Source organism: Rissa tridactyla, chromosome 8, assembly GCF_028500815.1.
Source record: "Rissa tridactyla isolate bRisTri1 chromosome 8, bRisTri1.patW.cur.20221130, whole genome shotgun sequence".
In the NCBI taxonomy this organism is placed as follows: Eukaryota; Metazoa; Chordata; class Aves; order Charadriiformes; family Laridae; genus Rissa; species Rissa tridactyla.
This window is the reverse complement of record NC_071473.1, coordinates 21331612-21358387: the sequence shown is the minus strand read 5'-3', so window position 1 is coordinate 21358387 and position 26776 is coordinate 21331612. Positions and strand designations below refer to the sequence as shown.

At 52.8% G+C, this 26776-nt stretch overlaps 1 protein-coding gene across 5 annotated transcripts; it reads left to right on the top strand.

Moving 5' to 3' along the window:
• Window positions 1-5659: 5659 nt before the first annotated feature.
• SEC16B (SEC16 homolog B, endoplasmic reticulum export factor) lies at window positions 5660-26771 on the top strand. 5 transcript variants are annotated; one of them, XM_054213218.1, is made up of 26 exons: window positions 5660-5703; window positions 6707-7001; window positions 8103-8209; window positions 8764-8869; window positions 8990-9104; window positions 9850-9991; window positions 10332-10489; window positions 11128-11189; window positions 12459-12594; window positions 13163-13393; window positions 13999-14096; window positions 14781-14862; window positions 14980-15097; window positions 15723-15834; window positions 16081-16186; window positions 16825-16965; window positions 19912-20025; window positions 20703-20775; window positions 23009-23263; window positions 24141-24211; window positions 24559-24705; window positions 24873-24980; window positions 25877-25958; window positions 26077-26174; window positions 26309-26377; window positions 26647-26771. In XM_054213218.1, exons 2-26 carry the CDS (start codon window positions 6733-6735, stop codon window positions 26716-26718), a joined length of 3072 nt encoding a protein of 1023 aa, XP_054069193.1. In that variant the 5' UTR covers window positions 5660-5703; window positions 6707-6732; the 3' UTR covers window positions 26719-26771. The 5 variants fall into 5 exon arrangements, 2 of the variants coding, with proteins under 2 accessions (XP_054069193.1, XP_054069192.1); XR_008468247.1 differs by lacking the exons at window positions 24873-24980; window positions 25877-25958; XR_008468248.1 differs by lacking the exons at window positions 5660-5703; window positions 10332-10489 and having other exon boundaries at window positions 6729-7001; window positions 24873-25958.
• Window positions 26772-26776: the final 5 nt, after the last annotated feature.

Genomic DNA, 26776 nt, shown 5'->3' with positions numbered 1-26776 from the left:
GGAGTCTGGCTCTGTCCTGCTCCCAGCTCTCTGCATCTCGGCTGCAGGGCATTGGAGGCTCAGCTTATATAGAGAAATCCTGTGACTTTGGACTGTTTTAACGCTCGACATTAGACCACGGAAGACCTATGGAGGCAGCTTGTTGGGGTGGCATGGGGGGTCCCCTGGGCTCCTCGGTATCGAGCTTTTCTCTTTCACTTAGAGGTTTCTGGTGATCCTTGCCCCTGCACGCCACGGGAGGCTGCCGGCCAGGTTTCTGGCTTTAAACAGAGATCGTTCCCTCTCAATTTTGCAGCCTCTTGCCTTAGAGGCCAACTGCAATTTAGTTTTATTTTGCAAAATTTGACATGACTTGAGGCTGTGATTTACTGGCCTTGAAGGATATGGTATATGTAACCGTGGAGGGCATAAGTGGCTTTTCATGGTAGAGAAGTCATAAATTGAGATGAAAAAAAATGAAGGAAACATTACTATCCAGCTTTTACAAGGTAGCACTAAGAACAGGATACAGCGAAGCCATCTGTAACTGTCAAGGGTCTTTATTGTGCCCTGATTGTGTGTAATAAAGCTCCTGAATGAGACCCATGGTATCAAATATGAAGGCAACCAATGTTCAAGTGTCTGAAAAGACACAAGATGGCAATCTTTTCAAAAGGACACCCTGGAATACCTTGTGGCTAAAGATTTCCAAGCTATCAGCTTTCCTTGCTCTGGCACTTGCTGGAGACCCTGGGAAAGGGTCTGTGTCCAGCTCACTCCCTCTGTGGCCACCAGTAAAGGAGCCTGAAGGTGTGCAGGGTGAGGTGGAAATCTCTGAGGGCATCAGCACAAGCAGGACCGGTAGCCTTGGCTGTGCGGTCCGATCCAGACACGAGCTCAGCATCCCTCCCCTGCTTGTTCATGGCACCTGTGCCATGAGATGCAGCAGTTGTAGCTTCTTCTGGGGCTTGTTTTGGCATCTGCCTCCCCATGTCACGGTTTCAGCTGGGATGGAGTTTTTTTGCTAGCAGCTGTGGTGTGGTGCTGTGTTTTGGATTTGGGATGAGAAACAGTGATGATAGCATGCTAATGTTCTTGGTTGTTGCTAGGCAGTCAAGGCCTCTTCTGCTCCTCACACCACCCTGCCGCTGAGCAGGCTGGGAGGGCACAAGAAGTTGGGAGGGGACACAGCCAGGACAGCTTGACCCCAACGGACCAAAGGGCTATTCTGTGCCATGTGACATCACGCTCAGTATGTAAAGCTGGGGAAGAAGAAGGAAGAGGGGGACTTCCAGAGTTACGGTGTTTTGTGACCATTACGCGTGATGGAGCCCAGCTTTCCTGGAGATGGCTGAACACCTGCCTGCCGAGGGGAAGCAGTGAATGAATTCCTTGTTTTGCTTTGCTTGTATGCGTGGCTTTTACTCTACCTATTAAACTGTCTTTATCTCAACCCACAAGTTTTTTCTCACTTTTATTCTTCTGATTCTCTCCTCCATCCGAACCAGGGGGACTGAGCGAGCAGCTGTTTTATTCTAGCTGCTGGCTGGGGTTTAACCATGACATCCCTCTTTGCCTTCTGTCCCCTCCATATTTTCCAACAGACGCAGACCAGAGGGACATTTCATATAGCAAAGATATTTTATACAAGGAAGAATAACCTCCTCTTGTTTATTTATTTATTTATTGCTTAATGCCACAAGAATAGCTTCAGAACTTGACTCACTTAAAAATTAGTTTTCCCTGGTTGAGCAGAGGGTGGTGTGTGTGGGGCGGGTGGAGGAATTACCTCTGCTTGGCTTTCAGCATTTGCCTGGCGAATATTTCCAGGCCTCTTGGTTTTATATGTTAATTTTCAGCTTAGAGGTTGTAACGCATTGCAATGTGGCAAGGCAACAGGGGCGGTGTGACAGTTTCCAGGCTGCTCGTGCTCGTTTTATCTGCAAATGGTTGAATTTGCAATGTGTAATGATCTCTGTAAGGCAGTTAGCAGCGAGATAAACATCAATTTTATGGCTGGGAAAACATAAGGGGTGTTGCACAGAAAAACGAGAGGACCTGAATACTGAAAGCTCTCTGACCTCTTCAGTGCAGTTGGGTTTAGCTCTTGCCTCTCCGTTGGCCCTCGTGCATCCAAATCCCTTCCCATGGTGGGTCCAGCCAGGTGAGATGCCGTGGCAGAGCCTGCCGTGATGGGATGCAGGAGCAGCACAGCCTTTCCTTTAGGGGTGGGGGATGCAAGAAGCAAGGACTTGAGTATTCACAGCGAAGAGTTAAGAGGCTTTGCTGAAGTGGGAATGAAGTAAGGTGAAGGCTTCAAAGTGGTTTTGGACTTTCTTTGTAATAGGAGCTCACGCTGAAGGCTGGAGTTACCTTGGGGTTGCAGCCAGACTGGGGATGCGTACAGCACTCCATACAGACGTGCTTTGATTTTCACAAATAATAGCTTTTTGCAGCTCTGTTTCTTCATTGGATATGATACAGGGTGTAAAATGCCTTTTTTTTTGAATTCTCTGTGTGCTGAATGCCTCTTGAAAGCAATTAATACTCCTGCCTAAGTCTCCAAAAATTAATAGGCGCGTCTGGATGTTGCTAAACGTGACTGTGTGTGCGCGGGGGGCTGGTGGGAGGGATGGCTCAGTCCCTTGGAGCTGGAAACAACCTAACGTGGGGAAGAAAGGTGCAAAACCGTTGGTGAAAACTTAAGCACACAAACTGGCTACAGGACAATGTGAAGCGGTGCCACGCTGGCCTGATCAAACCCGCATGATGGTGCCAACGCAGTGGCTGCAGGGGGGAGCAAACACCATCTCAGCTGCCTCGGGAGCCACCACCTTCTTCCCACTGGGGCGTCCCTGGCCCAGGAAGGCCCCAGATGCCACCCCCAGCTGGAGCAGGGGCTCTTCCCACTCCTCCTGTGTAAGCCTGCGAAGAGCGATCAAGCTAATTAGTTAATTAGCTGGCATTGAGACTGACTGAGGATGGGGGTTCTCCCCATGCTGGTGCGGGTGCTCAGCCTGCCTGGGGACCTGAGCTCCTGGGTGGCTTTAGTTTTCTTGGTCTGTGTGTGACGCGTAACGTGCTGTGAAACGTCTCTAATGCTGGCAGCGTGTTCAGGACTGGTGTTTTCACTGTTTAGAATATTTAAGATGAATTTTCACGTTTTATGTAGCTCATTTACTGCTTGTATTTCCACCCTGCAGACGTGATGAGAGATGAGCTGGTTTCAATTTTTTCCTCTTGACTGTAGCCAGCCCTTTCAAACTCCCCGGTGCTGTGACATGATGCTTCGGACATCTCCACAAGAACAGTGTGTATATATATTTATCCCATTTCTAGGGGGCTAAAGCTCAGAGATGAACAAAGCTTCCTATTGATGCCATTTAAAAAAAAAAAATCATCTAATCTCAGAACCAATTAGAAACAACATAAATCACCTAAAAATAGCTTCAGGTACTGGAGCCACCTGGATTTCTCCTCTTAGGTTACAAAGATTTCTGATGAGGCTTTGCTAATTATTTTCACCCGTTGGGTTTGGGGTGGGGGGACTGGCCCCAGTGTCTGGGGCTGGCTGCGAGCAGAGCCCCAGCACACTGTGCAAACACCCGGAGGGCATGAAGAAAAATGTTTTCCACCTAATCTTGTTACTGTGACAACAGCGGTGAAACCTTTTAAAGAGGAAAACTAGGATTTTTTTAAAGAGATTTTGTTGTCCCTTCACTTCTGTCTGACAAATGCTGTCTGTGGCGTGTAGCGTCTGCTTTGCAATAGCCATGTAAGCTTGATGGTGGTCCTATGGCACAAAGCTTGTATTTCCAAGAAAGCTATGAATCCATTTAAAATAGAAAATTCTTGGCTAGAAGGGATGTAGTTAAAGGGTTACCCTTTTCTTTCCCTCTTTCTAGCCCGTCTGGTCCTTTTATCTCTGTTTTTTCTTCCTTCGCTTTTCGTTTTCCAGCTCCTTCCCCAGGATCTCGCCTCTTCCAACGCACTTTTCTGCTTTTTCCTTTAAATTGTTTCCCCAGCTGTCCATTTTAAACCACTTGTGCTCGAAGCTTGATGTTGCCGGTCATGTTTCTTGCATCTCCTTCCCTAGCGTGGACTGGTGCAGAGTTTCATCTCAAACACGAGCACCACGAATTGCGGCTGCTTTTAGGCAAGTCAAGCTCCCAAGTCGTCCTCACAACCCAGATCCTCCCAGTTTGGCGGGCGACAGCAGCCCGGGGAGCTGGAGCTGCTCTCAGCCTCTTCATGCAATGCCGGTTGAACCCTTGCAAGGTCCCGGTATGAATTTGTGCGGTTGCTAGAAAACAGGTTGGAAACACCCAGCAGTCACCTCTTGGCTAGAAGCCAAAAATTCTTAGCCAGCAGCCAAGTGGAAGTATGATACATATATATATTTTTATATTAAAACCCCACGGTACGTAGGGATCCTTCCTAGCTTTCCCAGGAGACCAGACCTTTTACTTTGTTCAAAGCCTCCCAAAGTTTTGAAGGGCGGCTGTGAAACAGATAGGAGACGCTTAATTTTGTTCTGCCGAAGCAGCTTGGCAGCACAAAGGCAGCGCTTCCCTGGTTTGCATTTCTTCAGTCGGCTCTCGGTATGGCTGAGTGCTAAGGATATTTTTTTTTTTTTTATTTGAAGCCTTCAATTCTGCAGAGACCGAGCTCTTACTTCTTAGGATCGCCGGGGAATATTTCTTATTCTCCCAGTAGGGTGGAAATTTCAAGCTCTGAAGCTATAATATATGTAGTCTTCCAACATCATTAAAACAGAGTTTTGCCTGACAGTGCCACCACAATGCAATGAATAAGATCCTGCCTGCAAATTCCAAATCAATCGGGAAAGCTGGGACTACAAGGGTGTGGAGAAAAAAAAGAAAAAAAGAAGGGGAAAAAAAAAAAAAAAAGGGCTGTTTTTCTGCCAGTCATCCTGTGTTGCCCTGTGCTGCCCTGGGGCTGAAATCTGCCTGCTCCCATTCGGCAGCTGGAGGCTTGGTGGGTTAGGAAGCCGCGTGTGCTTTCCCTGGCGAAGGGAGAGGAGATGGCATGTCGCTAGGCTGCTGGGCGGAAGGCACTGGCTCTTATACCTAGCTTTTACTGCTGTTTTCTATGATACCATTTGCCTTAATTTACTCCTTTTTCAGTTTTGAAGGTGCCTGGGGGAGTTTGGGAGAGGGTCTCCAGGCAGGAATCCGCGGTCACTTGTGAAGTGAGGCTGTTATTGCACTGTAAGGACTTAGATGAGGCAACGCTGGGATGGACCTCGGCTCCATCCTGCCCAAATTTTGCCCCGGGCAGTGGCCGGGTGGGATGGATATTATTTGCTCAAGCTGCGCCTGGGTCTGGATTAACCCAACAACTCAGCCAGCAGGTTTTATTTATTATTGTTTTAGGAAGCGTGAGGGTGTATAAAGGAGGATAATTATCTCATGGCATTAAAAAGAAAACAAACCCACAGGAGAAATATCTGGCTTTTTTTTTTTTTTTGAGCTTGGAGGGCTGCATGCTCCGTCTCTTGGGTGAGAGGAGGCACAAGTGATGGGCAAGGTGACCCTCAGGGACGCAAACGGCAGCGTAAGCCGGCCGCCCCAGGGGCCAAGTGAGGGGCGGAGGAGCGGGAGCTGCCCTTTGCCCCCCACGGCGGCCGGCGGCCCATGTGGCAGTGGACTTTGGCAGTGGCGCCCGGGGAGCGGAAGAAGGGCCCCGGTGGCCTCCGAGCAGGTGTGTGCGACCGCCGCGGGGGGCGAACAGCGGTGGGAACCCCTGGCCCAAAACTTGGGGGGGGGGCATTGGTGGGTCCAAAATGATGGGTGTCTGGGTGCTTGTGCCTGGGGGCAAGGGTTTAACCCTGATTTCAGGGGCACAAACTGAGCTGCCTCAGTTCAGCCCCAAGCGTGTCCCCTCCCCCAGCCCTGAAATGGCCCCCAAACGCCTCAAACTTTGAGTGTCAGAGGGGTGACAAGTGGTTCAGACAGCATCTGCCCGATCAGGGAGGTTTGTGGCGGGTATTTTGGGTACTGGTGCGCAAGAGGGAGACATGGGGGGCTTGAGGGTGGCATCCCTCCCCCCAGAAGCTGGGGCTTCACCCACGCGTTGCCCTGGGCTCTACTCAGGGTTTCCTCTGCTGCATTGGGACAGTTATAACTAAATCTGGTGTCTGCTTCAATTGCTATATTCTTGCTGGAGTTGAAAGGCAGGAGGAAATCCCCGTTTCCACCCCATCTCATAGCTCACATGAGCAAATCTCCATTTATCCCTGCCTCTGTCCCTGCTCATTTCTTTGAGAATAACTCTCCTGGTCCTGCTTATAGCTTTGCCAATATCCCTTCCCCTACTGTGTATAAAACGGGCTTTCCCTGACTTGTCACAGAGGTAAAGCTGATTTCTTACCTGCCCGGGGAGGCTGTGAGTGGTGGTGCTTTGCAGGGCTGGCTGGGGGTGCAGAAGAAGGCTATGGGGGTGCTACCTCTCGCTCTGGGAAGGGCTGCGTGCCTGTTGCTTTCAAAGAAGGACCGTTTCATCCTGGTGTTTTGAGGGGAGCTTCAAGTTCAAGCAGATGTGGAGATGGCTTTTCCTTGACTTGGGGCATTTTGGAAAGCACGCTGGGTTTCCAGCACGGTCACAAAAGTGGAGAGTAGGTGGCAACAGGCTTCATGTGGGGGGCTTTAAGGGGGGGTGAAAAGCCACTGATTAAATGCACTGTGACTTATCCCATTGCTTGCAGGCCACTAAAGTCATTTGGGACTTGTGATGGAGCCCTGGGCCCCTGCCTGGCCGCCCCAGCCCCAGGAGAGGCAGGCAGCCCGGGGGACACGGGGAGAGGTGCCCCGTGGTCCCCCACCGCAGCCCCGGCGGCAGCTCCTCCGCGCGGGGCCCTCGCCTCGGTCCGGCTCCTGGGATGGGAACCACCTCCCCGGCCACCCCTGGGACGAAGGCCACCACCCCCGGAGGGACGCCCACAGACCGGCTTCCTGGGCTGAGTACTACGACAGCAGCTACCCCAACAGGCTGCACTCCAGGTTAGAGCTGCCCAGCTTTGCGATGCTCATGCTGAGCCCCCCTCCTTGTAAACCTTCTTAAAATAAGATTTGACCATTTCATTTCCCTTGTGGGCTTGTGACACGAGTCCCACCCTTGTAACTGCACAGGGGAGGCAGCGAGCAGCCTCAAGGAGGTAATGCGTGGTTAGGCGATGCCCAGCTATTAAAGCAGCTGGTAACTTCTATATTTAAGTTGCAGTTGCAGCTCCAATTTCTTCCTACAGCTGTGGCTTCTGCAGTTGCCATTTTACAGGCTTCATCTCGGTCCCGAGGTGCGTTTTTCTTGAAGGTTTGATTAAATGCAGTTCTTTTTTACTAAGTGCAAGGTGAACAATAAAAATATAGGCGGTAATATAGGAGCAAAAGGGAGTTTGCAAGCTCAGCTGCTGAAACAGCGGGGGGTGAAAGGATAAAATGTGGGTTTGAGGATGCTCTCAGTGCTGAGCGAGCTTCAAGCGCTACAGCAAATTTGGGTTGATTTGCTTGAGTTCTCGCCCTTGGCAATTTACAGCGTGGATACACAGGGTTTTGTGCTGAGGTTCTTTGATACCCACACTGGGAAAGGTGGTGTTGCGTGGGGCTGACCAAATCACTGGGTAAATTGTGAAGGGTTAAGGTGTGTGGGTGCTGGGCAGGTGGTTTAGGCCGGAGCTGGGCTCCGAGGCAAGCAAGGGGAGACCTGCACTGAGCTGTGTGGTGGACACAGCAGCTCCGGAACTTGATGGAGAAGCTGCTTTTGTGGGAGACCTCTCCTAAGATGTGTCTGAAAGTTGATCCCCATGAGAAGTCCACACCATCGAGCTGAAATTGGGCATCTCTTGAAAATGGAGAGCACAGCTGTCCCGTAGATGGATATGGGAAAGGGTCCAAACCTCCTGCTGCTCCTTCCAGCTGTGATGCTGGACCAGTTCCTGGCCCTGCTGCTGAGCAGGGCACCTGGGCAGGGGACCTGGCTTTGCTTCCATCACCCTTTCTGCCTCCAAAGATCCTGTCCAGGTGTGAGCCTAACCCTAGATGTGGTCCATAACCTGCAGCAGTGCCCTTTCTTTCTCAGATTAAGAATGTTGTGTTGTGTTTCAGGCAAGGATATGAGGACCCCCACTGTCAGTATCCATCAGCCAGCTACAGAGATTTCTATGCCTACCAAAGCCACCAGTGGCAGCCGGTGGCCTGGCAGGATGACAGAGGTATGGGCTTCAACTTTGGGTCTACGGAGGGAGGCAACTTGCTGCTTGCAGAAGAGGTGATACTTTCTCCAGCATGAGTTCTCCTAAGGCTTGCACATCTCCAGGGCTTGCTCCTGCCCATGCTCCTGGGCCATCGGTGCTGTCGTCCCCATGCAGCACTGCCCTGAGTTTGCATTTGGGAGACACGGGCAGGAAGTAGGTGCACCCAAGGGAACATTTAATCTCAACCTGTGTGGCTAAAAACCTGCGTCATTCCTGGTTCCAAACTGAACTCAATGATGCCGATGGCGCTGTGTGACCAGAGTGGTCGAGGCCTTGTTTTTGCTGTTTCTGGAATTCCTGGGCTGAAGAAAAGGGGAGGGAGGAAAGAGGAAAGGACATCAGTGCTGTGTTGGCAAACATGTGCAGGGCTTTATTATACTTCCAACTTGCTGGGTTAATTTGGAAGCAAATGGGGTGTGCATGGCAAATTGTCTGACATTGCTTTACTTTCGCAACTTCATTATGGCTTGTTGCTGTGGAGGGGCAACACTAAATCTTGATTCTCTCTCTAGGCCTGGGACAGGGTGAGCCTTACGGAAAGAGTACCAATTACCAGGACCAGCACTACTACAGGGGTTACCACCCCGACCTTGCCACAACCCCCCTGGGGCAGGACAGGTAAGAGTGGGGGCATCTGGCCATCACCTGGTAAAAACATCTACAGCATAATTAGCGGGTTTGTGGCTGGTCCCAAAAATTTCTGACCTTCAGGGTATCTCCTTTTGCTCCCTTCTGTAGGGCACAGACCTATGACTCCTCTGAGGAGAGATACATCTCGGCTGCCCGGCCTGAGTGGACCGGGGGAAAAACCCTTGGCAGTGATACAGGGGAAGCCAGTGGCCAGCCCCGAGAGGTAACCTCAAGATGGGCTGGGATGGAGGACAAAAGGCGTGGGGATGTCCTAGAGATTTTAGGAGCAATCCATGTCTCCCTCCTCCAGCTGGGAAGGAGGCTGAGGAGAAAAGTGCTGCTTTGCTACGTTCTACTCGGTGCTTAACAGCCTCTGGGGATTATTATAGTGGGTTATTGGTATTTATGAACTCTCTGCTGGGCTGTTGTTCCCCCAGGCGTGGGGCTGTACATCGGTCCCCCACGGGACCAAGAACAGGACAGAAATCCAGGTTTGGTGGGATGCTCTCCTGCATCCTCCCTAGGTAGCTGAAAGCTGTGTGTCATTTTCAGCTCTGTCCACCAAGGTTTGCTCCACCACACTCATGTCCCGAGCACTGCGTTTTGCCAAAGAGCAAATTAAAAGATCAAATCAAAGCTGCTCTGGTGGTTTTGCTCCTGGGCAGAGCTTTTTTTTTTTTTTTTTGGATTCCCAAGTGCTGTGACTGTGTTGGGGAGTTCGTGTTCAGGCTAGGAAAGCTGTTGGGCTAGACCGTTGGCTGGTGTAAATTATTTGGGTATGACCAGGGTACGTGCCATGATGAGCCTAAGATCCTGAAGAGAGTGAGCTGCTTAGATGGGAATCAGCGGTGCTGTTCCTGCTGGGTACTTTTATGGAGCAGCAGAGCCTGTCCTACTGCCCTGGGAGCGGAAAAGCAGCGGTGTCCCTAGTTTCTCAGCCAGATTTGCGTTTTCTCCCTGCCTCGCAGCCCTCGGGCCGGCCCAGCCAGCTCCTGCAGTACCGTGAGTCAGGACTCAGCTCCAGCAGCCACGAGCTCAGCCAGTACATCCGTGATGGTGCCGACCACTACGACCCCATGCTTTCAGGGACCTGGAGCCTGGCACAAGCAGGTGAGGTCTGACGGAGCCCTGGCTCCCTCTGACAAGTGGGAAGAAAGGAAATAAATGGCTGGCGTTAGGAGATTTGCTGTCTCACAGCTTGGTCCTTTCCTGGAGGAGGTTGTGCAGGCTCAAGGCATGACTTAGGGTGCTGCGGGGTGATTGCGTGGTCCGTGGGTTCTGCTGCCGTGCGTGCCTTCTGCTTTAGGGGACAGTTCTTGCACGGGAGGTGGGTGTCAGTGGAGGGTTACTTAAGTTGAGGAGACAGGTTGGGACCTGGTTGCATCCTCCGTAGTGGAGGTGGTGTGGGGCCAGGGTGAGGGGACTCACGATGGCCTGTGTGTTGTTGTAGGGGGGCACTCGGTATCCACCCCAGCCCCGGTGGTACCCCTCAAGTTCTCACTGCCGCACATGGCCGTGTGCTTTGGAGCCGGAGGCCAGCTGGTGGTGGTGTGTCCCCACCACCCTGCCGAGGGACAGCTAGCCCACGTTGAGCTACACAGCCTAGAGGTATGCGCCTGGCATCCCAGACCACCCTCGGCCCCCTTGCTGGAGGGGGTTCCTTTTGCCCTGAGGGACGCAAACGCCTTTTGTCACCTGAACAGCCTCCTTAGTAGCCTTCCCGTCCCCTGCTGCCATCTTATCTCCATCCCGCATGGACTCTAGAGTCTGCATCATGCCAAGCCTGTTCCTGGGCATCGCTTTCAGACTTCAGGCCCTGCATCCCGCTCCTTCAGCTCCGTAACCCTTGTTATCTGTGACCTGTTCACAGTGATCCCTTCCAATAGGGACAGATGTGGTCCGTACGTCTCCAAAGGATAAATCTGCTCACTTTTCTGAGGTGCTCCAATATAGAGGCTGTATACATCCCCTGAGTCTACCACAGCATTTCAGTCTCCTGTTTTGCCTCACAGAGGCAGCAAATGCCATCTGAACAGACATTTCTTTCCTGAACCTTAGTATTGGGATCCATGAGATAGTTTAGGGTCTCAAGGTAACTCAAGGCTCTTGAGTTTGTCTTAAGACAGTACAGAGAGTGTGTTCACCAGGAATGCTGAACCCTTGCCAAGGCACTGACTTTCAGCTAGCCCAGCTGGGGCTGGCCTGATTGCTGGAGTCCAGCTGCTGAATTTTCTCTTGTTTTTTAGGTAATCCTTCATGACACGAAAGAGCTGGAGGAGCTACAGGCATTTCCGGGGCCCCTGGCCAGGTATGCCGCACTGGCAAGTCCAGGACCCGTATCCTCCTGGCTGTGCTGGCATGGCTGGCCTGGGACCACCTCTCCTTTGGGAGGAGACATGAACTCAAGGCAGACTTCAGGGTCCCCATTGTTTTGAGATATCTGCAAAAGCCAAGTCTAGGTTCAGACTGGGAGCCCAGCCCCTTTGCCGCAGTGTAGGTCGGTTTGGATGGAGTTTGTGGGAGATGGTTTCTTTGAATATTCGTAGGGTGTGGGTTTAGTGTGGTTTGTATGTCTGACCTTCTTTTGTACTCATATCGCAGAAAACTAATTTTTGGAAGATCTCTTTGGATGGCTAAGGCCCTGGGTCAACCTGCGGTTTAGCTTTTCCTAAGGTTTTTGTCCCTTGAGACTGTTGAGCCCGGCAGGGTCAGACGCAGTATGCGCTTTCATCCAGCGTGAGCCTGGGGAAGAATCATGGCATATTGCATCAGGTTGTCTCTGTAACATATTGGTTACACCAGCATGTCTTCTGGTCGCTTATAACCAAAACGGGGAGAGAAAAGGAGTGTGTAGAAGGAGGAAAACCATTTACTGAGCAGAAGAGCTGTGTATGCCCAGAAGCTGGGTGGAAGACCAGAAGGTCTTCCTTGTGCCAGAGGGGACGTTGAGAATCTCCATATGATATGTCGGTGTGACTGAGTCGGGATCGGCATCTCCACCTCCAGTCCTTCTCCCCTGGCTGATCTCGTGTCTCAGCCACCCTTTCTTTCCAAATGTCTGATTATTTTATTGTAAGGCAGCAGTTCTGCCTGGCTTGCAGTAGCTTAGAGCTTTCTCCTTCTGCTTCAGACCCAAAGGGTTTATGTGGTCACAAGCGTGTCTTTCTCCCTGCACTACGCCAGTTAAATAAAAGATACTGCCTGTATGCGTGCCTGCTCCTGCAGCCTCAAACATCCGTGGCTGTAACAGGATCACAGCAAAGCAAAAGTGAGGTTCTTTGCAGATGGATGGATGAGAATATTATCAGAAGGGCAGAGAGAGGGTTTGAAATGTACTCTGCATCCCTGAAACACAGAAATCTGCAAAAAGTCATAATAATGATAAAACTTAAGCATTTTTGAGCTTGGTGTGGCCAATGTGGTATGAGATCATTGGCACTGGGGATCTTCTCTCCTCCATCTCTCCCTTTGAATCTTTGGCATCCCCATCAGTGAACATGGGAGTGCTTGGAGTCTGAATGATGTCTGAAATTGCTTTGCCTTGGGTCTCTTTTGATGCCTTTCTTTGCTGCTGTAGGGAAGATCTGCACAAGGTGGATGTGATGACATTTTGCCAGCAGAAGATAGCCACGAGCTGTGATCTCTCAACACAGAGAGGCAGAGATTCATCTCTTCTCTGGAAACTCCTGATCCTCCTCTGCCGGCAGAATGGGGTAAGGTGTCTCATGGAAGGTGCCGGCCCTTGTGATCTTAGAAGTGAGACAAGTTATATGTCCCCTAGGTGTCTCTTGATCCAGTTGCTATTTTCAGGGGTTATGTACCTTAAAAGCATCCCATTCCCATAGTACTATCAATCAGCTTGCTACCGCCTGGGTATTTGGAGCAAACCCTTCTCCATGATTGCTTTTCATCCTTGCGAACTATCAATAGGCCAATGCTATAGCAGCTGTGAAAGGGACTGGTGCCACCTTCATCGAGGAGCCAGCACTTATGCTTGAACGGGGATTATTCCCTTAACCCAATGAAATCCACCCAATCTAATCTGTGGCTGCTTGTTGCAAACTGATAAATAAGACCTTCAGAGTGCGTGCTGTGAAGGACTTGGTAGTTGTGCTGAATTCTTTGCCCTCTTAAGCTGCGTGCTGGTGGCCAAGGCTGGTGTTGTGGGGGAGATGTGCTAGGATGAGGGTACAAGTGTAAGGGTGTCTGACTATAAGTGCTGTCAGCCTTTGCTCATGGGGCAGCTTCCGAGGGCCTCGCTCCCCGCCTTCCCTTTCACAGTCCATGGTGGGCTCAGACACAGCTGAGCTGCTGATGCAAGACTGCCGGCGCCGAGAGAAGTACAAGAGGCAAAACCCTGCAGCAAACCTGATCGGCCTGACGGATGATGAGTGGATGTCACGTCAGCCAGGGACACTGGACCTCATCACGGGGGAGGTCCCTCCTGTCGTGGAGACGCAGGCACAGATAGTGGAGAAGTTCACCAAGCTCCTCTACTATGGTAGGAAGAAAGTAAGTGGTGAGTGGGATCCAGGACAGGGCTGACTTTTTTTCTCGGCCCCTTTGGCCTCTTCAGGCAGGTTTTGAAAGGGAAGAATGGTCAAGAGGTGCCTTGAGGTTGTGGGATCAACCCTTCGAGTTGTGTTTTTACAACAGGGCTTATGGCAGTGATTTCCCAGCATTGGGAACTGGGATGGGGCCCCAAGCAAAGACAAGATGCAGAGGTTTTATCAGCACTGGGGTAGGCTTAGTTGCAGGTATGTGATCTTAAGGGATACCAAAGGCACAGGGAGAGAGGAGGGTTGGATGCGGAGAAGCTTGGGTGCCCAAGCTGGAATCCCACAGCGGTGGCATTGAGAGTTAACAGGCAGCACAGACCTGGAAATCCAGGAAATATAATACTGCTATGAAGATCCCAGTTCTTGTCATTATGCAAAGTAGAAAGATAAAGGGGCCTTTGCGAATGTGGAAGAGTTTTTGGGAGGGTATTAGTTAAAGCCAGAGCAGTTATTGGGTCTCTTCTCTGAGCTGGGTGAGCAGAGGGTTCCCTGGCAGTGGAGGAGGGCAGTGAAAAACAGAGTTAGTGAAACCCTTTTTCTCCTCCACCTTGGCTGCAGGATGCTCTGGTCTGGGCCATGAGAAACCATCTGTGGGGTCATGCCCTCTTCCTCTCCAGCAAGATGGACCCTCGGACCTACAGCTGGGTGCTCACTGGGTAAGTTGGAGAAGATAAAGCAAGGTGTGATGCCCTGTGACTGTTTTTGCTAAGCCTGTTATCCCTTTGTGTGCTCTCAGCCCCAGTGCACTGAAACAAGAGCACTGATTTCAGCTGGACCCTTTGAGAGGGGGCAAAGGGGAGAGGGGGCATCCATCCAGATGAGTCAGAGTCCTTCAGGGTTCCTGATGGACAGGAGAAACGAAGTTAGGTCTGGAAAGCAGAACGAGAGCCGTTCCCTGCAGATGTGGTTTGGATTTATTCTGTCCTTGGCTTTGCCCTTGCTGCTCTAGCAAAGGCAGCTCTCAGGGTAGGTGGAGCTGAACCATCTTCACCGTGATCCAGCCTGGTCTGAGCTGTTCATCCCATCCGTATGAAGGTTTTCTAGTGGAATTAATGTACTTAGTCTGGATTGGGTTGATCCCTTCAGGGAGAGCTAAGCAGAAATTTTCTGTCTTGTGCAACCTGAATCCTTTTAAGGAGGTTTTATCCAGCGTTGTTCTGGAGACTTGCCTGCTCTGGAGGGTAGTGCAGATCATCAGCCTGGTGGGCTGATGCCTTTCTGCTTTCTCCAGCAAGTCCCTCAGGACACTGTTTTCCTGGGGCATTTGGGATGTGCTCTTGGAGATGAACAAGGGTTTGGCGTCCCAGCACAGCGGCCTTATCTCTGCTGCTTCCTCACAGGTTCACCAGTACGCTGGCCACCAATGACCCCCTGCAGACCCTCTTCCAGCTCATGTCGGGAAGGATCCCTCAGGCAGCGCTGGTCCGTGAGCAAGAGGCTGGCCCTGGCACGTGTACCCCTGTGCTGTCACCTGTCTGTGACACCGACTTTGTGGTGACTGTGTCTGCTCACCTTCGCTCTACTCTTATCTCCCTCCAGTGCTGCGGGGATGCCACATGGGGAGACTGGAGGCCCCACCTGGCTGTGATGTTGTCCAACAAGGTTGGAGACATGGAGCTGAACCACCGAGCCATCGTCACCATGGGAGACACTTTGGGTGAGCCGAGGCCACTGTGAGCAGTTATGTTCCTGCTGTCTTGTAACAGCGAGTAGACACCTGCAGTGTCACCATGCATGTCCATGCTGGCATGGATGGTGCTGAGATGGGGTGGGTGTACATGCCTGTGCCCCCGGAGCTGCAGTGTCTGTGCAGTGGCAGGGATGAGATTTTGATGGATCCTGCTGCCCTTCGTGCTGGCAGATGAGTCAGGCTCAGGCACATCCATTCGCTGCTATTTTGGAGACACCTGTAGTGGATGGACCTAGGCAGGGCATATGTAACTGCAGGGACTGTGACTTGCTCCTAGTGACAGGGACTTTGGGGGATTTCATGCCAGCAATGGTACCTCACGGAGTTGAAGCTGGAGCTAAACCCTGCTCAGGCTCCCCTGGTCCTACCACTGAACTAAAACCCCCTTCTAGGTATAGAAAGCAGCAATTGGGTAAGACAGGCAAAAAAACAGGGAGAAGGGAGGGATCGGGGTCTGCATGGGCAGGGAAGAAAAGTGAGGTGGTTGGGTTTGGGCTTTCATGGGAGTTTGGGGCCTCCAAAGCGACACTGACCATGTGGTGACCTCTCTCTTAGGACTAAGTGTTTGCCTTTTTTTTTTCTTCCCATTCAGCTGGCAAGGGAGCAGTCGAAGCAGCTCATTTCTGCTACCTGATGGCAGATATTCCTTTTGGTTACTTCGGGGTGAAGGCAGACCGCATGGCTCTGCTGGGCAGCAGCCACCGGTGAGCGAGCCCAGGAGGAGGTGCTCTTGCCAGAGCGACGTTTCCTACCTTCTCCCTATCCCCAGGACCTCACTTTTATGCAAAAGCAAATCCCGGTTGTTGGTTTTTACTGCTTTTAATGTGAGCTTTGCTCTGGGCCTCTCCAGCTGCAGGCTGGCACAGTGATGGAGCTGTGAATCTGTTTGTGGGGCTGTCTGGGGAGAGAGCTCTGCTCCCGCTTGCTGAACCTACCCCTCTCCTCTGCAGTCAGGCGTTCGCCCAGTTTGCCAGGACAGAGGTCATCCAGCGGATGGAAATCTTTGAGTACTGCCAGCAGCTACGACAGCCCAAATCCTTCCTACTCCCCTTCCAGGTAGCGGAGATGCACAAGCACATCTGCTGCAGCAGCTCAGACCTGCCCCAAAACATGCGTCCATCCCCCTGACGCCAGGGATTCAGGCTGTTCTCCGAGGCTTGTCCCCTCTTCGGGCTTCGGGAGCGATGGGGAGGCTGCCCCAGCCAAGGGGCTCCTCTAGGGCAGGGTTTTGGGCAAGTTTTGGGACATGGGGGTTTGATTGGTGCCTGCTCAGGTCTGGCTCCCCTCCTGCTCCCTTGGGTAATGGATAGGCTTTTCATATTGCAAATAAGCACCCGGCTGCTGCCGCCATGGGCGCTGCACAAATCGGATGGATAAATGAAGATGGAGGGCTGGCCTCAGGACGGCACCACAGTCTGGGGAGCATGGCTGGGCTTGCCCCATGGGGATGATGGATGGGGTGTCACCAAGTTATCGTGACAAGTTATGGTTGGACTCAATGATCTCAAAGGTCCTTTCCAACCATGAAGATTCTATGATTCTATGAAGTTGCAGGTGACCTCTGGTTGATGAGACCCATGACCCAGGGTGCTCTGAGTCACGCTGAGATGGTGTGCCAGTACCAAGGCAGAGGGGACTCGTGGGCACGAGTGCCTCCTCACTCACCTGCATCTGCTCTGCTTCCCTCTCCTGAGGTGTACAAGCTCCTCTATGCCTCTCGCCTCGCCGACTATGGACTCCCAGCCCAGGCCCTGCAATACTGCGAGCAGATTGCCACCACGCTTCTGGACCAGGATCCGGCCAGCCACCCTGTCCTGGCCCAACAAGTGATGAAGGTGAGTCTCGTACCTCCCTTCATCCTTGGCAGGTTGATGTCCGTTTAGGACCCGGTGTGGTGGGAAGCATCCTTGGGGTTTCCTCATGGCCGGGGGTGCTTGGCAGCTCTGAGTAGCACCCCCCACCCCCGCGTTTTGCTGCCCAGCCTGTTCTAAGCACGGCAAAGCCAACACCTCCGCGAGGTCTCTAATACCCATGGATTTAGGGTAGAAAACAAAGGAATTGTGTTGACTACCAAGTAGGAACAGAGTTATTTGGAAGCAAAGGATGTTTTCTATTCTGTAGGGGCTTTTTGAACTTTTAAACAGAACAGACCTAAGAATTTGAAGTGTGAGTGTTTGACATTTCCCCTCCAGCACACCATCCCGTGGTTGCATTTACCTGCTGGGGGCTCCCTTGGGGTGATGGTGAAGAGGAGCGTGTCCCAGCTTGTAGCCCTGAGCCCAGCTCTTCCACTTCATGAGTGGGATGCTGGGGCAGGGAGGGGAGAAGGAAAGCGTCCCAGGTCTTCTGAGCAGGTTGGGCTCTCAAGAAAGCGAGTCTGCCCACCCCGTGTGCGTCACTGGGGCAATTGCTGAGGCTGGTTGAACCCTTCCTCCCTCGGGGAGGGGGCAAAAGCTGTGGTGCTGTAAGATGAGGGGCAGCATGGCTGCCTGTCTGAAGCAGGTGCTGTAGAAATTGCCCAAAACTCGGCGGGTGCAGTCCCCCCCCACCCCATTGTCGAAACCTATTTACTGTCTAACAGCCTTTCAGATCTACCGTTCTGCTGGGGATAATGCTTCTCCTGGGAGAAAACACTTTCATCTGAAAAACTAGTGCATTCGTAGACACTCTTGTCTTTGATGTTTTAGACTGTGTTACAAATTATGATACACATTAGTGTTTGATTAAGACTTCCCCTCTTTTGAAGCTGGGGACGATATACAACCAGGTGCTGGTTCATTAATATTGGATCAAAGTGCACATTAGCTTTTGGATTAAACATTCCCCCCGTTTAGGAGTAATCATGCTTATAATTTCCTCTTTCCTGCAATTGATTTAGGATGAACATGTGTGTTTGCAACGAGACAGGATGGTGGGTTCTTGTAGTGCAAGCTTCTGGCTGGGTTATGCTGGTGGTTGTGGCTGGCCCCTGTCCTGAGCCAGGCCTGGCTGCATGGGTTGTGTCTCACTGTAGCCTCCTGGAGGTGGGAAGTGTATTTTGTGTCAGTCTAGGCCGTTTTGAACAATTTTGGAAATAGAAAGAAGCAGCTGATGGGGGGTGGGGGGGTTGGATGGGGTGGATAGCCGAGACCTGTGTGGCTGCAGAGGGTGGCTGAGCTGCCAAGTCACCTCTGGATGGCTCTGGTGGCCCTTGATGGGGCAGCCCAGTAGCAAAGTGTGGAAGACAAATGAGTGTGAAGGAGCTGGGAGGGAGCTTGATAAAGTCGCAAGAAGTGGGTCAATACCAGTAAGAGAAAATTCAGTAAAGGCTTGGATGAAGAGCGGTGCTTTACGTGAATGTCATCTTCCCTTATCCAGCTGTCTTAAAACTGGACCCTTGTCTAAGCAATTTGTCCAGACTGATTTAGCTCTGCGGAGAGCCCTCCATTGCACCCGGGTGTGTTCAGTCACCCCAGAAGAGCCTCTTGCTCTGCTGACAGCAGCTGGAGCCCTGCGACATTGAGACAGCTGCAGCCAGGACGGCACGGACCCCTCTCTTGTAGGAGAGATTGAACACGCAGCAGCAATACTGCAGAGAGGGACCTGGGGGAGATAGTGGAGCATGGAAAAAATACCAAGCAGCAATATAACAGGATGCTGTTGCCAAAAAAAAAAAAAAAAAAAAAGAAAAAAAAAGAAATCCAATGTTATTCTGGGCTGTGAGAGCAAGAACGGCATGTGTGAGACAAGGAGGTGATAATCCCCCCATGCTCAGGTCTCAGGGGTCTCGGCTGGGGCACTGTGCCTTGTTGGGGATGCTGCCCTCAGCGACAGGGCCAAATTGGAGCAAGTGCAGAAGAGTAAGAGCAGGGGTGATAAGAGACTGAGGGGAAAATGACCTCTGAAGAGGGCCTCTGGGTTATTTTTTTCCAGGCAAGATATGCTGGGGGAGGAAGGGCTATGGGGGATGTGATAACAGCCCTCCGGCGCACAGGAGTCTGCATTTCGGGGAACAGTGCCTGTCTGTCCCCACAGCTTCCGCAGGAGCAGGAACCGAGAGGCTTAATTTGCAGCAGGGAAGATTTTGCTTAGATATTAACCAAAACCTCTTTAGCTCTAAGGACATTAAGCATCAGGACAGGCCTGGGAGGCTGTGAAATCTTCTCCTTGGAGATTCTTAAGTGCAAATCGGAAAAACACAGGCTGCATGGGCTGGTGTGGGCACACAAGGTTTTCGGGGAACATCAGAGGGTCCCTCCCAGCCCTGTATTTGTTTTCTGTGTGGTTATCAGCGATGGTAATGCTTGTTGCAAAGCCGGGTGAGGAAACGGCCAGGTGAGCCCTTAGCTCAAGCCCTGAATGGGGCTGGTGGGCAGGCCTGGGGGTGGGCTGTTCCCAGAGCTCCGGCTGGCTGTCCTGCAAACCCACCCGTGCCCTGGGCTAGCTGTCAAGTGGGATTAAAGGTGCTCATTTACCTTGGAAGAGGAAAGGATGGTAATAGTTACCTGCCTCTCTGATGCGAAGAGTGTCTTTGACAGCGGTATGTTGACGTTTCTGCGGAGATGGCTGAGGTAGCCCTGCTGGGAGGCTCTCCGCGGGGCACGAGATGGGCCAGCACCTCTCCGCAGCAATGCAGGAGAGGGAATAAATCTTGCGCAAGAGGCTGGTGTTGGAAGTGCAGCTCTGGCGCTGTTTTTCCCTGGGCCTGTGTGCCCAGCCATGTGCAATTGCTGCGAGGGTTGGTCTCTTCCCCCATGGGGTTGAGATTTGTGACGAGCCCCATTGCCTTCCTGACTCTGCAGCTAGCCGAGCGGCTGAAGCTCTCCGACACACTGCTCCTGGAGATGCCAGAACAGGACCAGACGCTGGAGCCTGACTGGCTGGTACAGCTCCGAGCCTGCTGCCGGGAGTGGGAGGTAAGGAGGAGCGGGGATGGCGGGGGGGCAGCTAGTCTGCACTGTAGTCTGTTTGCGGAAGCATCTTCCTCCTCTGCCCCGAATCCCAGGGGACATCCCAGGTATGGGGGTTCAAAGGTCGTTGTTTACCCAGGCACCTTTCCCCTTGGCTTGGGAGCTCAGAGATGTGGTGTCTGCTGTTGCACCTGCAGGTTTGAGCAGTGAGGGCTGCAGAGCTTCCCAGGGGGCAAAACGCTCCTTGTCTTGGAGCAGTCAGGGTCTGATGGTCTCTTCTTGTGGTGAGGATATTGCAGAGCACGCAAGCAGGGCATCACCTTGCAGACGTGTGCTCTTGGATCCCTTAACTCTGGTCTGGTCCTTTGATTAATGCTCTTTGTTTACATTTCATGTCTGCTTTTGGTTTTGTGCCCTCTTCTGTCTCCCGTTTCTCCTCCTGCCTGCTCTCAGCCAGGCAGCGGTGCTGCAGCCCCCTTCACTTGCTGGAAAAGATCTGTGACCCACGCTGGTAGGGGGCTCACCTGTAACCCGGGGTCCCACAGCCTGGGGTGGGCTGTGAGCCCCAGAACCCATGAGCACCATGCTTTCCTTTACGTTGGCTTCATGGCTTCCTTAGTCTTTACCCTGCGTCGTCCCTTTTCCCATCTGTTTTATCGTGTTTTCCCTCTGACTCCTTGCAGGTGGAAGACGACGTCCCTTCAGAGGTGGCACCTGCTCAGCCAGGACTCTCCTGGGCTGCTGCATCCATGGCAGGTAAAGGAAACGAAGCAGCAGGTTGCAATCGCCGCAGCGGGCTTCTCTCTGCGTGGAGTTGTGCTGCCGTGGGCTGGGAGGCAGCTCCCTGCTCCCCGGAGCATTTCCCGGCAGCTGCTCCTTACATTCCCCCAGAGCTCAGAATTTGGCTCCTGCCTGGATGCATCCCTCTGGCCTGGGGCTGCTGGGGGCTGGGCTGCAAACAGAGGGGTTGATGCTCTTGCCCTCCATAGGAAGTCTCAGTAATTGGGCCTAATTACCACAGCTTCTGCTGTCTCCGTGGGTGCTGTGGGAGGAGAAGGGGAGCCGGGGGCGGGCGGCTGGACAAAGCATGTGCCTCCCGAAAGAGCCTCGGGGGAGATGGCCCCGTTCCTGGGCAGTCCTCCGAGGATGAAAATTGGAGCTGAACTAAGGAGATTTCACACTGAAAGATTTGGGAAGGAGCTTGTCCCTCTGCGTGCCGGGCTGGAGCAGGCCTGTTGGTGATGCCTCAGCATTTCCCCTTCCCTGCTGCCTCTTTCATCCCTTTGCTTTGCCTCTTGGTGACCCCAAGAGTCCCCTCCAGTGACAGTCCACCCAGAGGGTCAAGGGACATCAAGATGAGGGACATGAGCCTCCCCTAGGTGGCTGTCAAGGGAAGGGCTGGAGACCTTTCCTTTCCTAGCTGGGCAGCGTGTCCACCGGGATGTCCCATCCAGGAGAAGTCAGGGGCAGGTGACCCATTGGCGTTGCTTCACAGCCACCTCCATCAGCAGGACACCCTGGCACATCCTGCTGCTCCTCACTTCTGCTCAGATCTAACTTTCTGCTGGGAATGCTGGCACTGACGGGTGGAGAATAAAGGCTGGTGCAGACAGGATAAAACATGACAAATTCCTCCAAGCCGTTTCCTCCTATCAGCTTTCCCTGCTGCTGCCAAACTCCTCTTCAAAGAGCTCTCCCAGGCAGTAAAAAGAATCATCAATCCTGATTGCCTTCTGCTGCTATCAGGGCTGAGGCTGTGATCATCTTTCCTTGGGGAAAAAAATTGCAGGTATGATGGGATGGCTTCTCTGAGCAGTCAGGTCTGCTCCATGTGGTCTCCGCAGCTCGCTTTCCCGACGCTTGGCCCTTCTGTTTGTTGAGAAGGCCATCCAGAGTCGCCATCTGAGGGACCTGCACGTGGAGAAAGCTGGCTTGGTGCTGAATTCATCTATCTTGGAAAGAAAAAGCCCGAATCAAGGTGCCAAGCTGGGGATCCATGTGGTCACAGCAATCTCCCTCTCCAACCTTACAGCCTGGGCTGTCCTCCCTGACTTTTTCCAGCTGTGCTTGTCAGGCAGCATGGAGTTGAACATCCATCCTCCTCCCTGGGGATCTCAAGCATCTCTGGGCCATGCGGGAGCAGCTTCTGGTGCGAAGCCAACCCTGAGCAGGCTGGAGGAGAAATGCTGGCAGGCAAAGCAAAGGGGTTTTGTAGCACCACATCCAAGAGGTGCCATAGTCTGTCCCCAGTCTCAGACCCATGGGGTCTGGGTCTCGCCTGGCTGCGTCTCATGGTGATGGGAAGGAAATTTCTTACTGCCCGGCATGTTTCTGGCCAGAGGCTGCAGAGCTGGAAAAAGCAGGACATGCACCTAAGTACCAATGGCAGTGTGCTGCCCGCGCTGTGCCTAACATCAGACAGAGCGATGTCTCTGTGTGTTAAATAAAACAAACACCACTTGCTCAACCTGCCTTTCAAACAAAAAAAAAAATCCAACCCCGAATAAATCTGCCTAAAGCAAGAAACTCAACTGTAGGCGCTCCTGTGGAGCAGGAACGAAGGCTGAGGCTTTCTGGTGAATCTTCTTTCCTGCTCGGGGTGTGCAGCAGGAGTGGAAGAAAAGGCTGGAGGCCCCAGGCTCTTTTGAACTGCTGGGCTCTTGCTGCTTGCGCTTGATCTCTTTGCTTCCATAGCATTCCCCTTCCGAGTTCGTTTGCAACTTCAGGCATGTTCCTGGGAGGTTTCCCCCCTGTCTTTCACAGGCCACCTTCTTTGAAGCCTCTGAAAGGTCCCCGCTGCCCCGCCGTGCCCTACCTCCTTCCTCACCTGCGCGTGGTCCCCAGGATCCCTCCTCACCTCCCTGGCTTCTGCTGATGTATAATGGAAAAGGGGAGAATTCTGTGCAACAGCGCAATGAAATTACAAACACTGGAGTAAACTCCTGAGGTGTGGGTTTTGATTTTTTTTTTTTTTTTTTTGTGTTCTCAGATGGAGAGCCTGGCTGTGAGATTCCACAGAGTGAAGGCTACCAGTATGACCAGTGGTACCAGCCCGTGCCACCCCAGGGACCCAACTCCCATGAGGACGTGTCCCTCCAGCCCCAGGCACCTGCTCAGGTCACAGCATTGCCACTGCCTGGCGTTCGGCAAGAGCTGCAGTCCCCCACGCTGGGCCCAGGGATGGCCACCCCTCTGGGAGGAGGGGGTTTTGCTGAGCCCCCTCCACAGGTGGTGCCAACGGCAGGTAGGTGCTCCAGCCTTGTTCCTCTGCAAAAACGCCCGTCCTCAGTTATAAGCAGTGGGAATGGGGTGTCCCTGAAGGGAAGCACGATCCCTAGGAGGGCCTACAAGAAAGCTGGAGAGGAACTTTTTGCCAAGGGCCTGTAGTGAATAGGACAAGGGGTAATGGCTTCAAAATAGAAGAAGGTAGATTTAGATTAGATATCAGGAAGAAATTTTTTATGATAAGGGTGGCGAGGCACTGGAACAGGTTGCCCAGAGAAGCTGTGGCTGCCCCATCCCTGGAGGTGTTCAAGGCCAGGATGGACGGGGCTTTGAGCAGCCTGGTCTAGTGGGAGGTGTCCCTGCCCAGGGCAGGGAAGTGGAACTAGATGATTATTAAGGTCCCTTCCAACCTAAATCATTCTATGATTCTATGTGTGCCACTTCAGACGCTGTTTCCTGCCAGCGCTGCCTTCACACAGCATCTTATTTCCCTCCAACCTTGCCCAGATGTGGAGCCATGCCTGCCCTAGAGCCTTGCTGGCTGCCCTGGGCAGGTGGGTCTTCATTTTTGTAAGGCCTTGCCCAAAGCAGCAATGGAGGCCGGCCGCGGGTCGGTGGGATTGCTGCCGCTTCCCTGCCAGATGGGAAAATCAGCTTCACGTCCAGCAGCACTGGACAGGTTTTCGAGATGCACCAGTGCAGCCTTGTGGCTGACTCCCTGGTGCTGGCATGGGCAGGGACAGGGTCCAGAATAGTCTTTTGCATCTCTTGGGGGGACATCTTGGCCATGCAGCCTTGCTCTGAGTTGGGATGATAGAAGTACTGAAAATATCTCAACACGGCAGGAACTCCTTGGGCCAAACCCCCCTGACTATGTCCCTCCATCTGCTCCACAGGAGAAGCTGGGGAGTCCTGGGGTGCCCCGCTGTCCCCCAGTGGGGTGCAGCCATCCCTCCCAGCAGAGCAGGTGAGTCAGAGGGGTCAGGGAGACCGTACCATTGGGGGCCCCAGGGGAATTTGAGACTCGCTGGCTCATCCTTCACACGCTTAACTCGCAAGGAAACCCCCATCATGGTGCCAGCTGTCCCCTTGGGGACCAGACAGGTTAAAGTAGCCCTCTCCAGCCTCCTACCTCTGGGACCACTGCACCGCACTGTGGATGCTATCACTCCCTATCTGCTTTGTAAGGGACGTGGGGGTCTCTGGGGATTCTATCCATTACGCCTGGCACGGAGGAGTCCCAGCGATGCTCTGATCATGCTTGGGGTGGCTCCTCTGGGAACACCAAGTGGCAGCTCTGATCTCCAATGCCAGGAGGAGTTAAAGGCAAGGGCTCGGACCATCTCAGAGACCTCCACTGTCTCCTTGGGAGATGACAGCCAGCCTTCCTCGGAGAGTACAGCCGAAGACACCAGTGAAGAGCCGGCACCAGCAGAGGCAGCGAAGCCAGATGAGGATAAGGTGAGTGTGCCAGAGATGCTGTGAAGCCTCGTGCTCCAAGTTTGCCTGTCCCTGATGCCTACTGGGCAAAATGGTGCACCCCATCCAGCATGGGAGGCATTTGGGTGGCTGTGGCATCCTCTCCTTCTCGCCCATTTCTGTTGACTGTGGCAACCTCCATTTCCCAGAGCTCTGGATTCAGGTGGTTTGGCTGGTTTCGGTCGAAGCCCACCAAGGAAACACCTTCCAAAGCCACCTCTGAGACAGCCCTGAACTCCCCCACGTCGGAAGTGCAGGTAGGGGATGAAGGGCTGTACTGTCCCTGGGTGACACCCAGGGTTACAGGCATGGTGACAGGTGACACATTTCTCCCATCACCTACTATTTCTCCCTCTGTCCTCATGCAGGCGGCTGGGCTGTGCCATTGCACAGCTCCTCATGACTGTAGCTGCTCTGTATGGGGACAAAGTGGGACTGGGAGCCCTTTTAGCCTGGAAGTGAATCATTGATTAATAATAATTGTAAATTTATAAAGCCTCTTTGATCCGGGAGGCCCTCCAAGCACTTGGGAAATTCTGCAGGGATCGCTTGCTCTCTGCCGGAGCAGAAAGTAGCAGCTGTGCGGAACTGCTTGGGCAGGTTTTAGGAGTTGAAGGGAAGGAAAACCTCTAATTGGCAGCGCAACAGAGATGAGGAAGCAACAGAGAGGGTGAAGCAGCCATCTGTGGTTATCCCACTCCTGGCTGAGTTCAGAGGATGTCACAACCCCAACCACAGAATGATGGTGGGCTTGGAGGCAGATGTTGGAGCAACATCCTCCCCTAGAAGTTTCCTCGTGGTTGAGAATGACCTACAGTTGTGAAGCAGAAGATTTTGGGATATTCTTCCAAAACTAGCAGGAGATGAGGAACAGAAGCGGATGAATGAACCCTGGTGGCCCCTCACACTGTATATAGGCTTAGTGTCCAGCCTCCTGCCTAACTTTGAGCTTTCCGGGTTGTTTAGCTTTGTCACAGGCATTGCTTGCCCTGATCCGGTACTCCCCCTTAGTGTGGGTGCCTGTAGCTCTTGGGGTACCTCTCCAGAACAATGGGTGCAGAGTGGAACCCCGAAAGCATGGTGTGGTATCTGGTGTGGAGGTCTTCTCACCATGCGAAGAGCTTCTGCTCTGAATGGGTGGATGTGGTTTCAGGACCGGACGTCACCATCCCCAGTTGACGCTCCTCTTGCGGCTGGGACAAGCCCTTTGGCTCAGTCTCCATCCAGAAACCCCGGTAAATACTGCGTGGATCCCCTCACCCCTCTCCCTGACAGCCTTTTCGAAGCTGCTCCTCTGAATTTTAAGTTGTTGGTGTTTGGTTTTTTTTTTTTTTTTCCGGTTGTGTGCCCCAGGAGGAATGCAAGGTGAAAATACCTTTCTTATTACTCCGGTGTCTGTTGAGGTGAGAGGCTTGTGGGATGCAGAAAGCGGGGAGTCAGCAGGAGAGCAGGTGAGGAGAGAAGGGAGATGCATTTGTGTGTGATGGGGGTCCAGGGCCCCTCTCTGGAGATGGATCTGAAATTTCAGATGGATCTGAAATTGTGGGGGGTGGCTCCTAAGTTTCTCTCCTTTCGCCCTTTCCAGACTGGCTCCCACAAACCTCCCCCACCGGTGGGTTCAGTCCCGCTCTTCAACCCTGCCCAGGTCTCTCAGGTGAGAGCATCCTCCTGGGCTGTTGCTGGAGGGACTGGGGTTGGCTCCTGGCTTTTGGGGTGACACCAGAGTGCTTGCCATCTGCTATGGGCAGGGGTTACCAGCCCTGGGTTATAAGAGTTTGGTGTTTAATAAGAAAATAAATTGGTGGAGGGCAGGGAGGGTGGGGTGGGGGAGGAGGGGAAATGGCAGGGCATGTGTCCCCAGGACAAGGGGCCCACGTTTTGGGGCACAACTCTCCCTTCTACACCATCTCTCTCTCTCCCCAGCTGGCTGCTGCTTCTCGACCCAACCAACCCCGGCTGCTTTCCCAGCATCGCTACCCCCCCAATGCCCTGTGAGCAGAAATGGGGTGGGGGGCTGCAGAAATCAACAGAAAAGTTTGAAAGTTTTTAACCA

What these genes read in the sequence shown, in the direction of transcription:
- SEC16B (XM_054213218.1), top strand. Translation starts at nt 6,733, where the DNA reads ATGGAGCCCTGGGCCCCTGCCTGGCCGCCCCAGCCCCAGGAGAGGCAG. An exon ending in ACCCCCCTGGGGCAGGACAG is followed by an intron (nt 8,870 to 8,989) that starts GTAAGAGTGGGG and finishes TCCCTTCTGTAG; the next exon opens with GGCACAGACCTATGACTCCT. An exon ending in TCCTCTGCCGGCAGAATGGG is followed by an intron (nt 12,595 to 13,162) that starts GTAAGGTGTCTC and finishes TCCCTTTCACAG; the next exon opens with TCCATGGTGGGCTCAGACAC.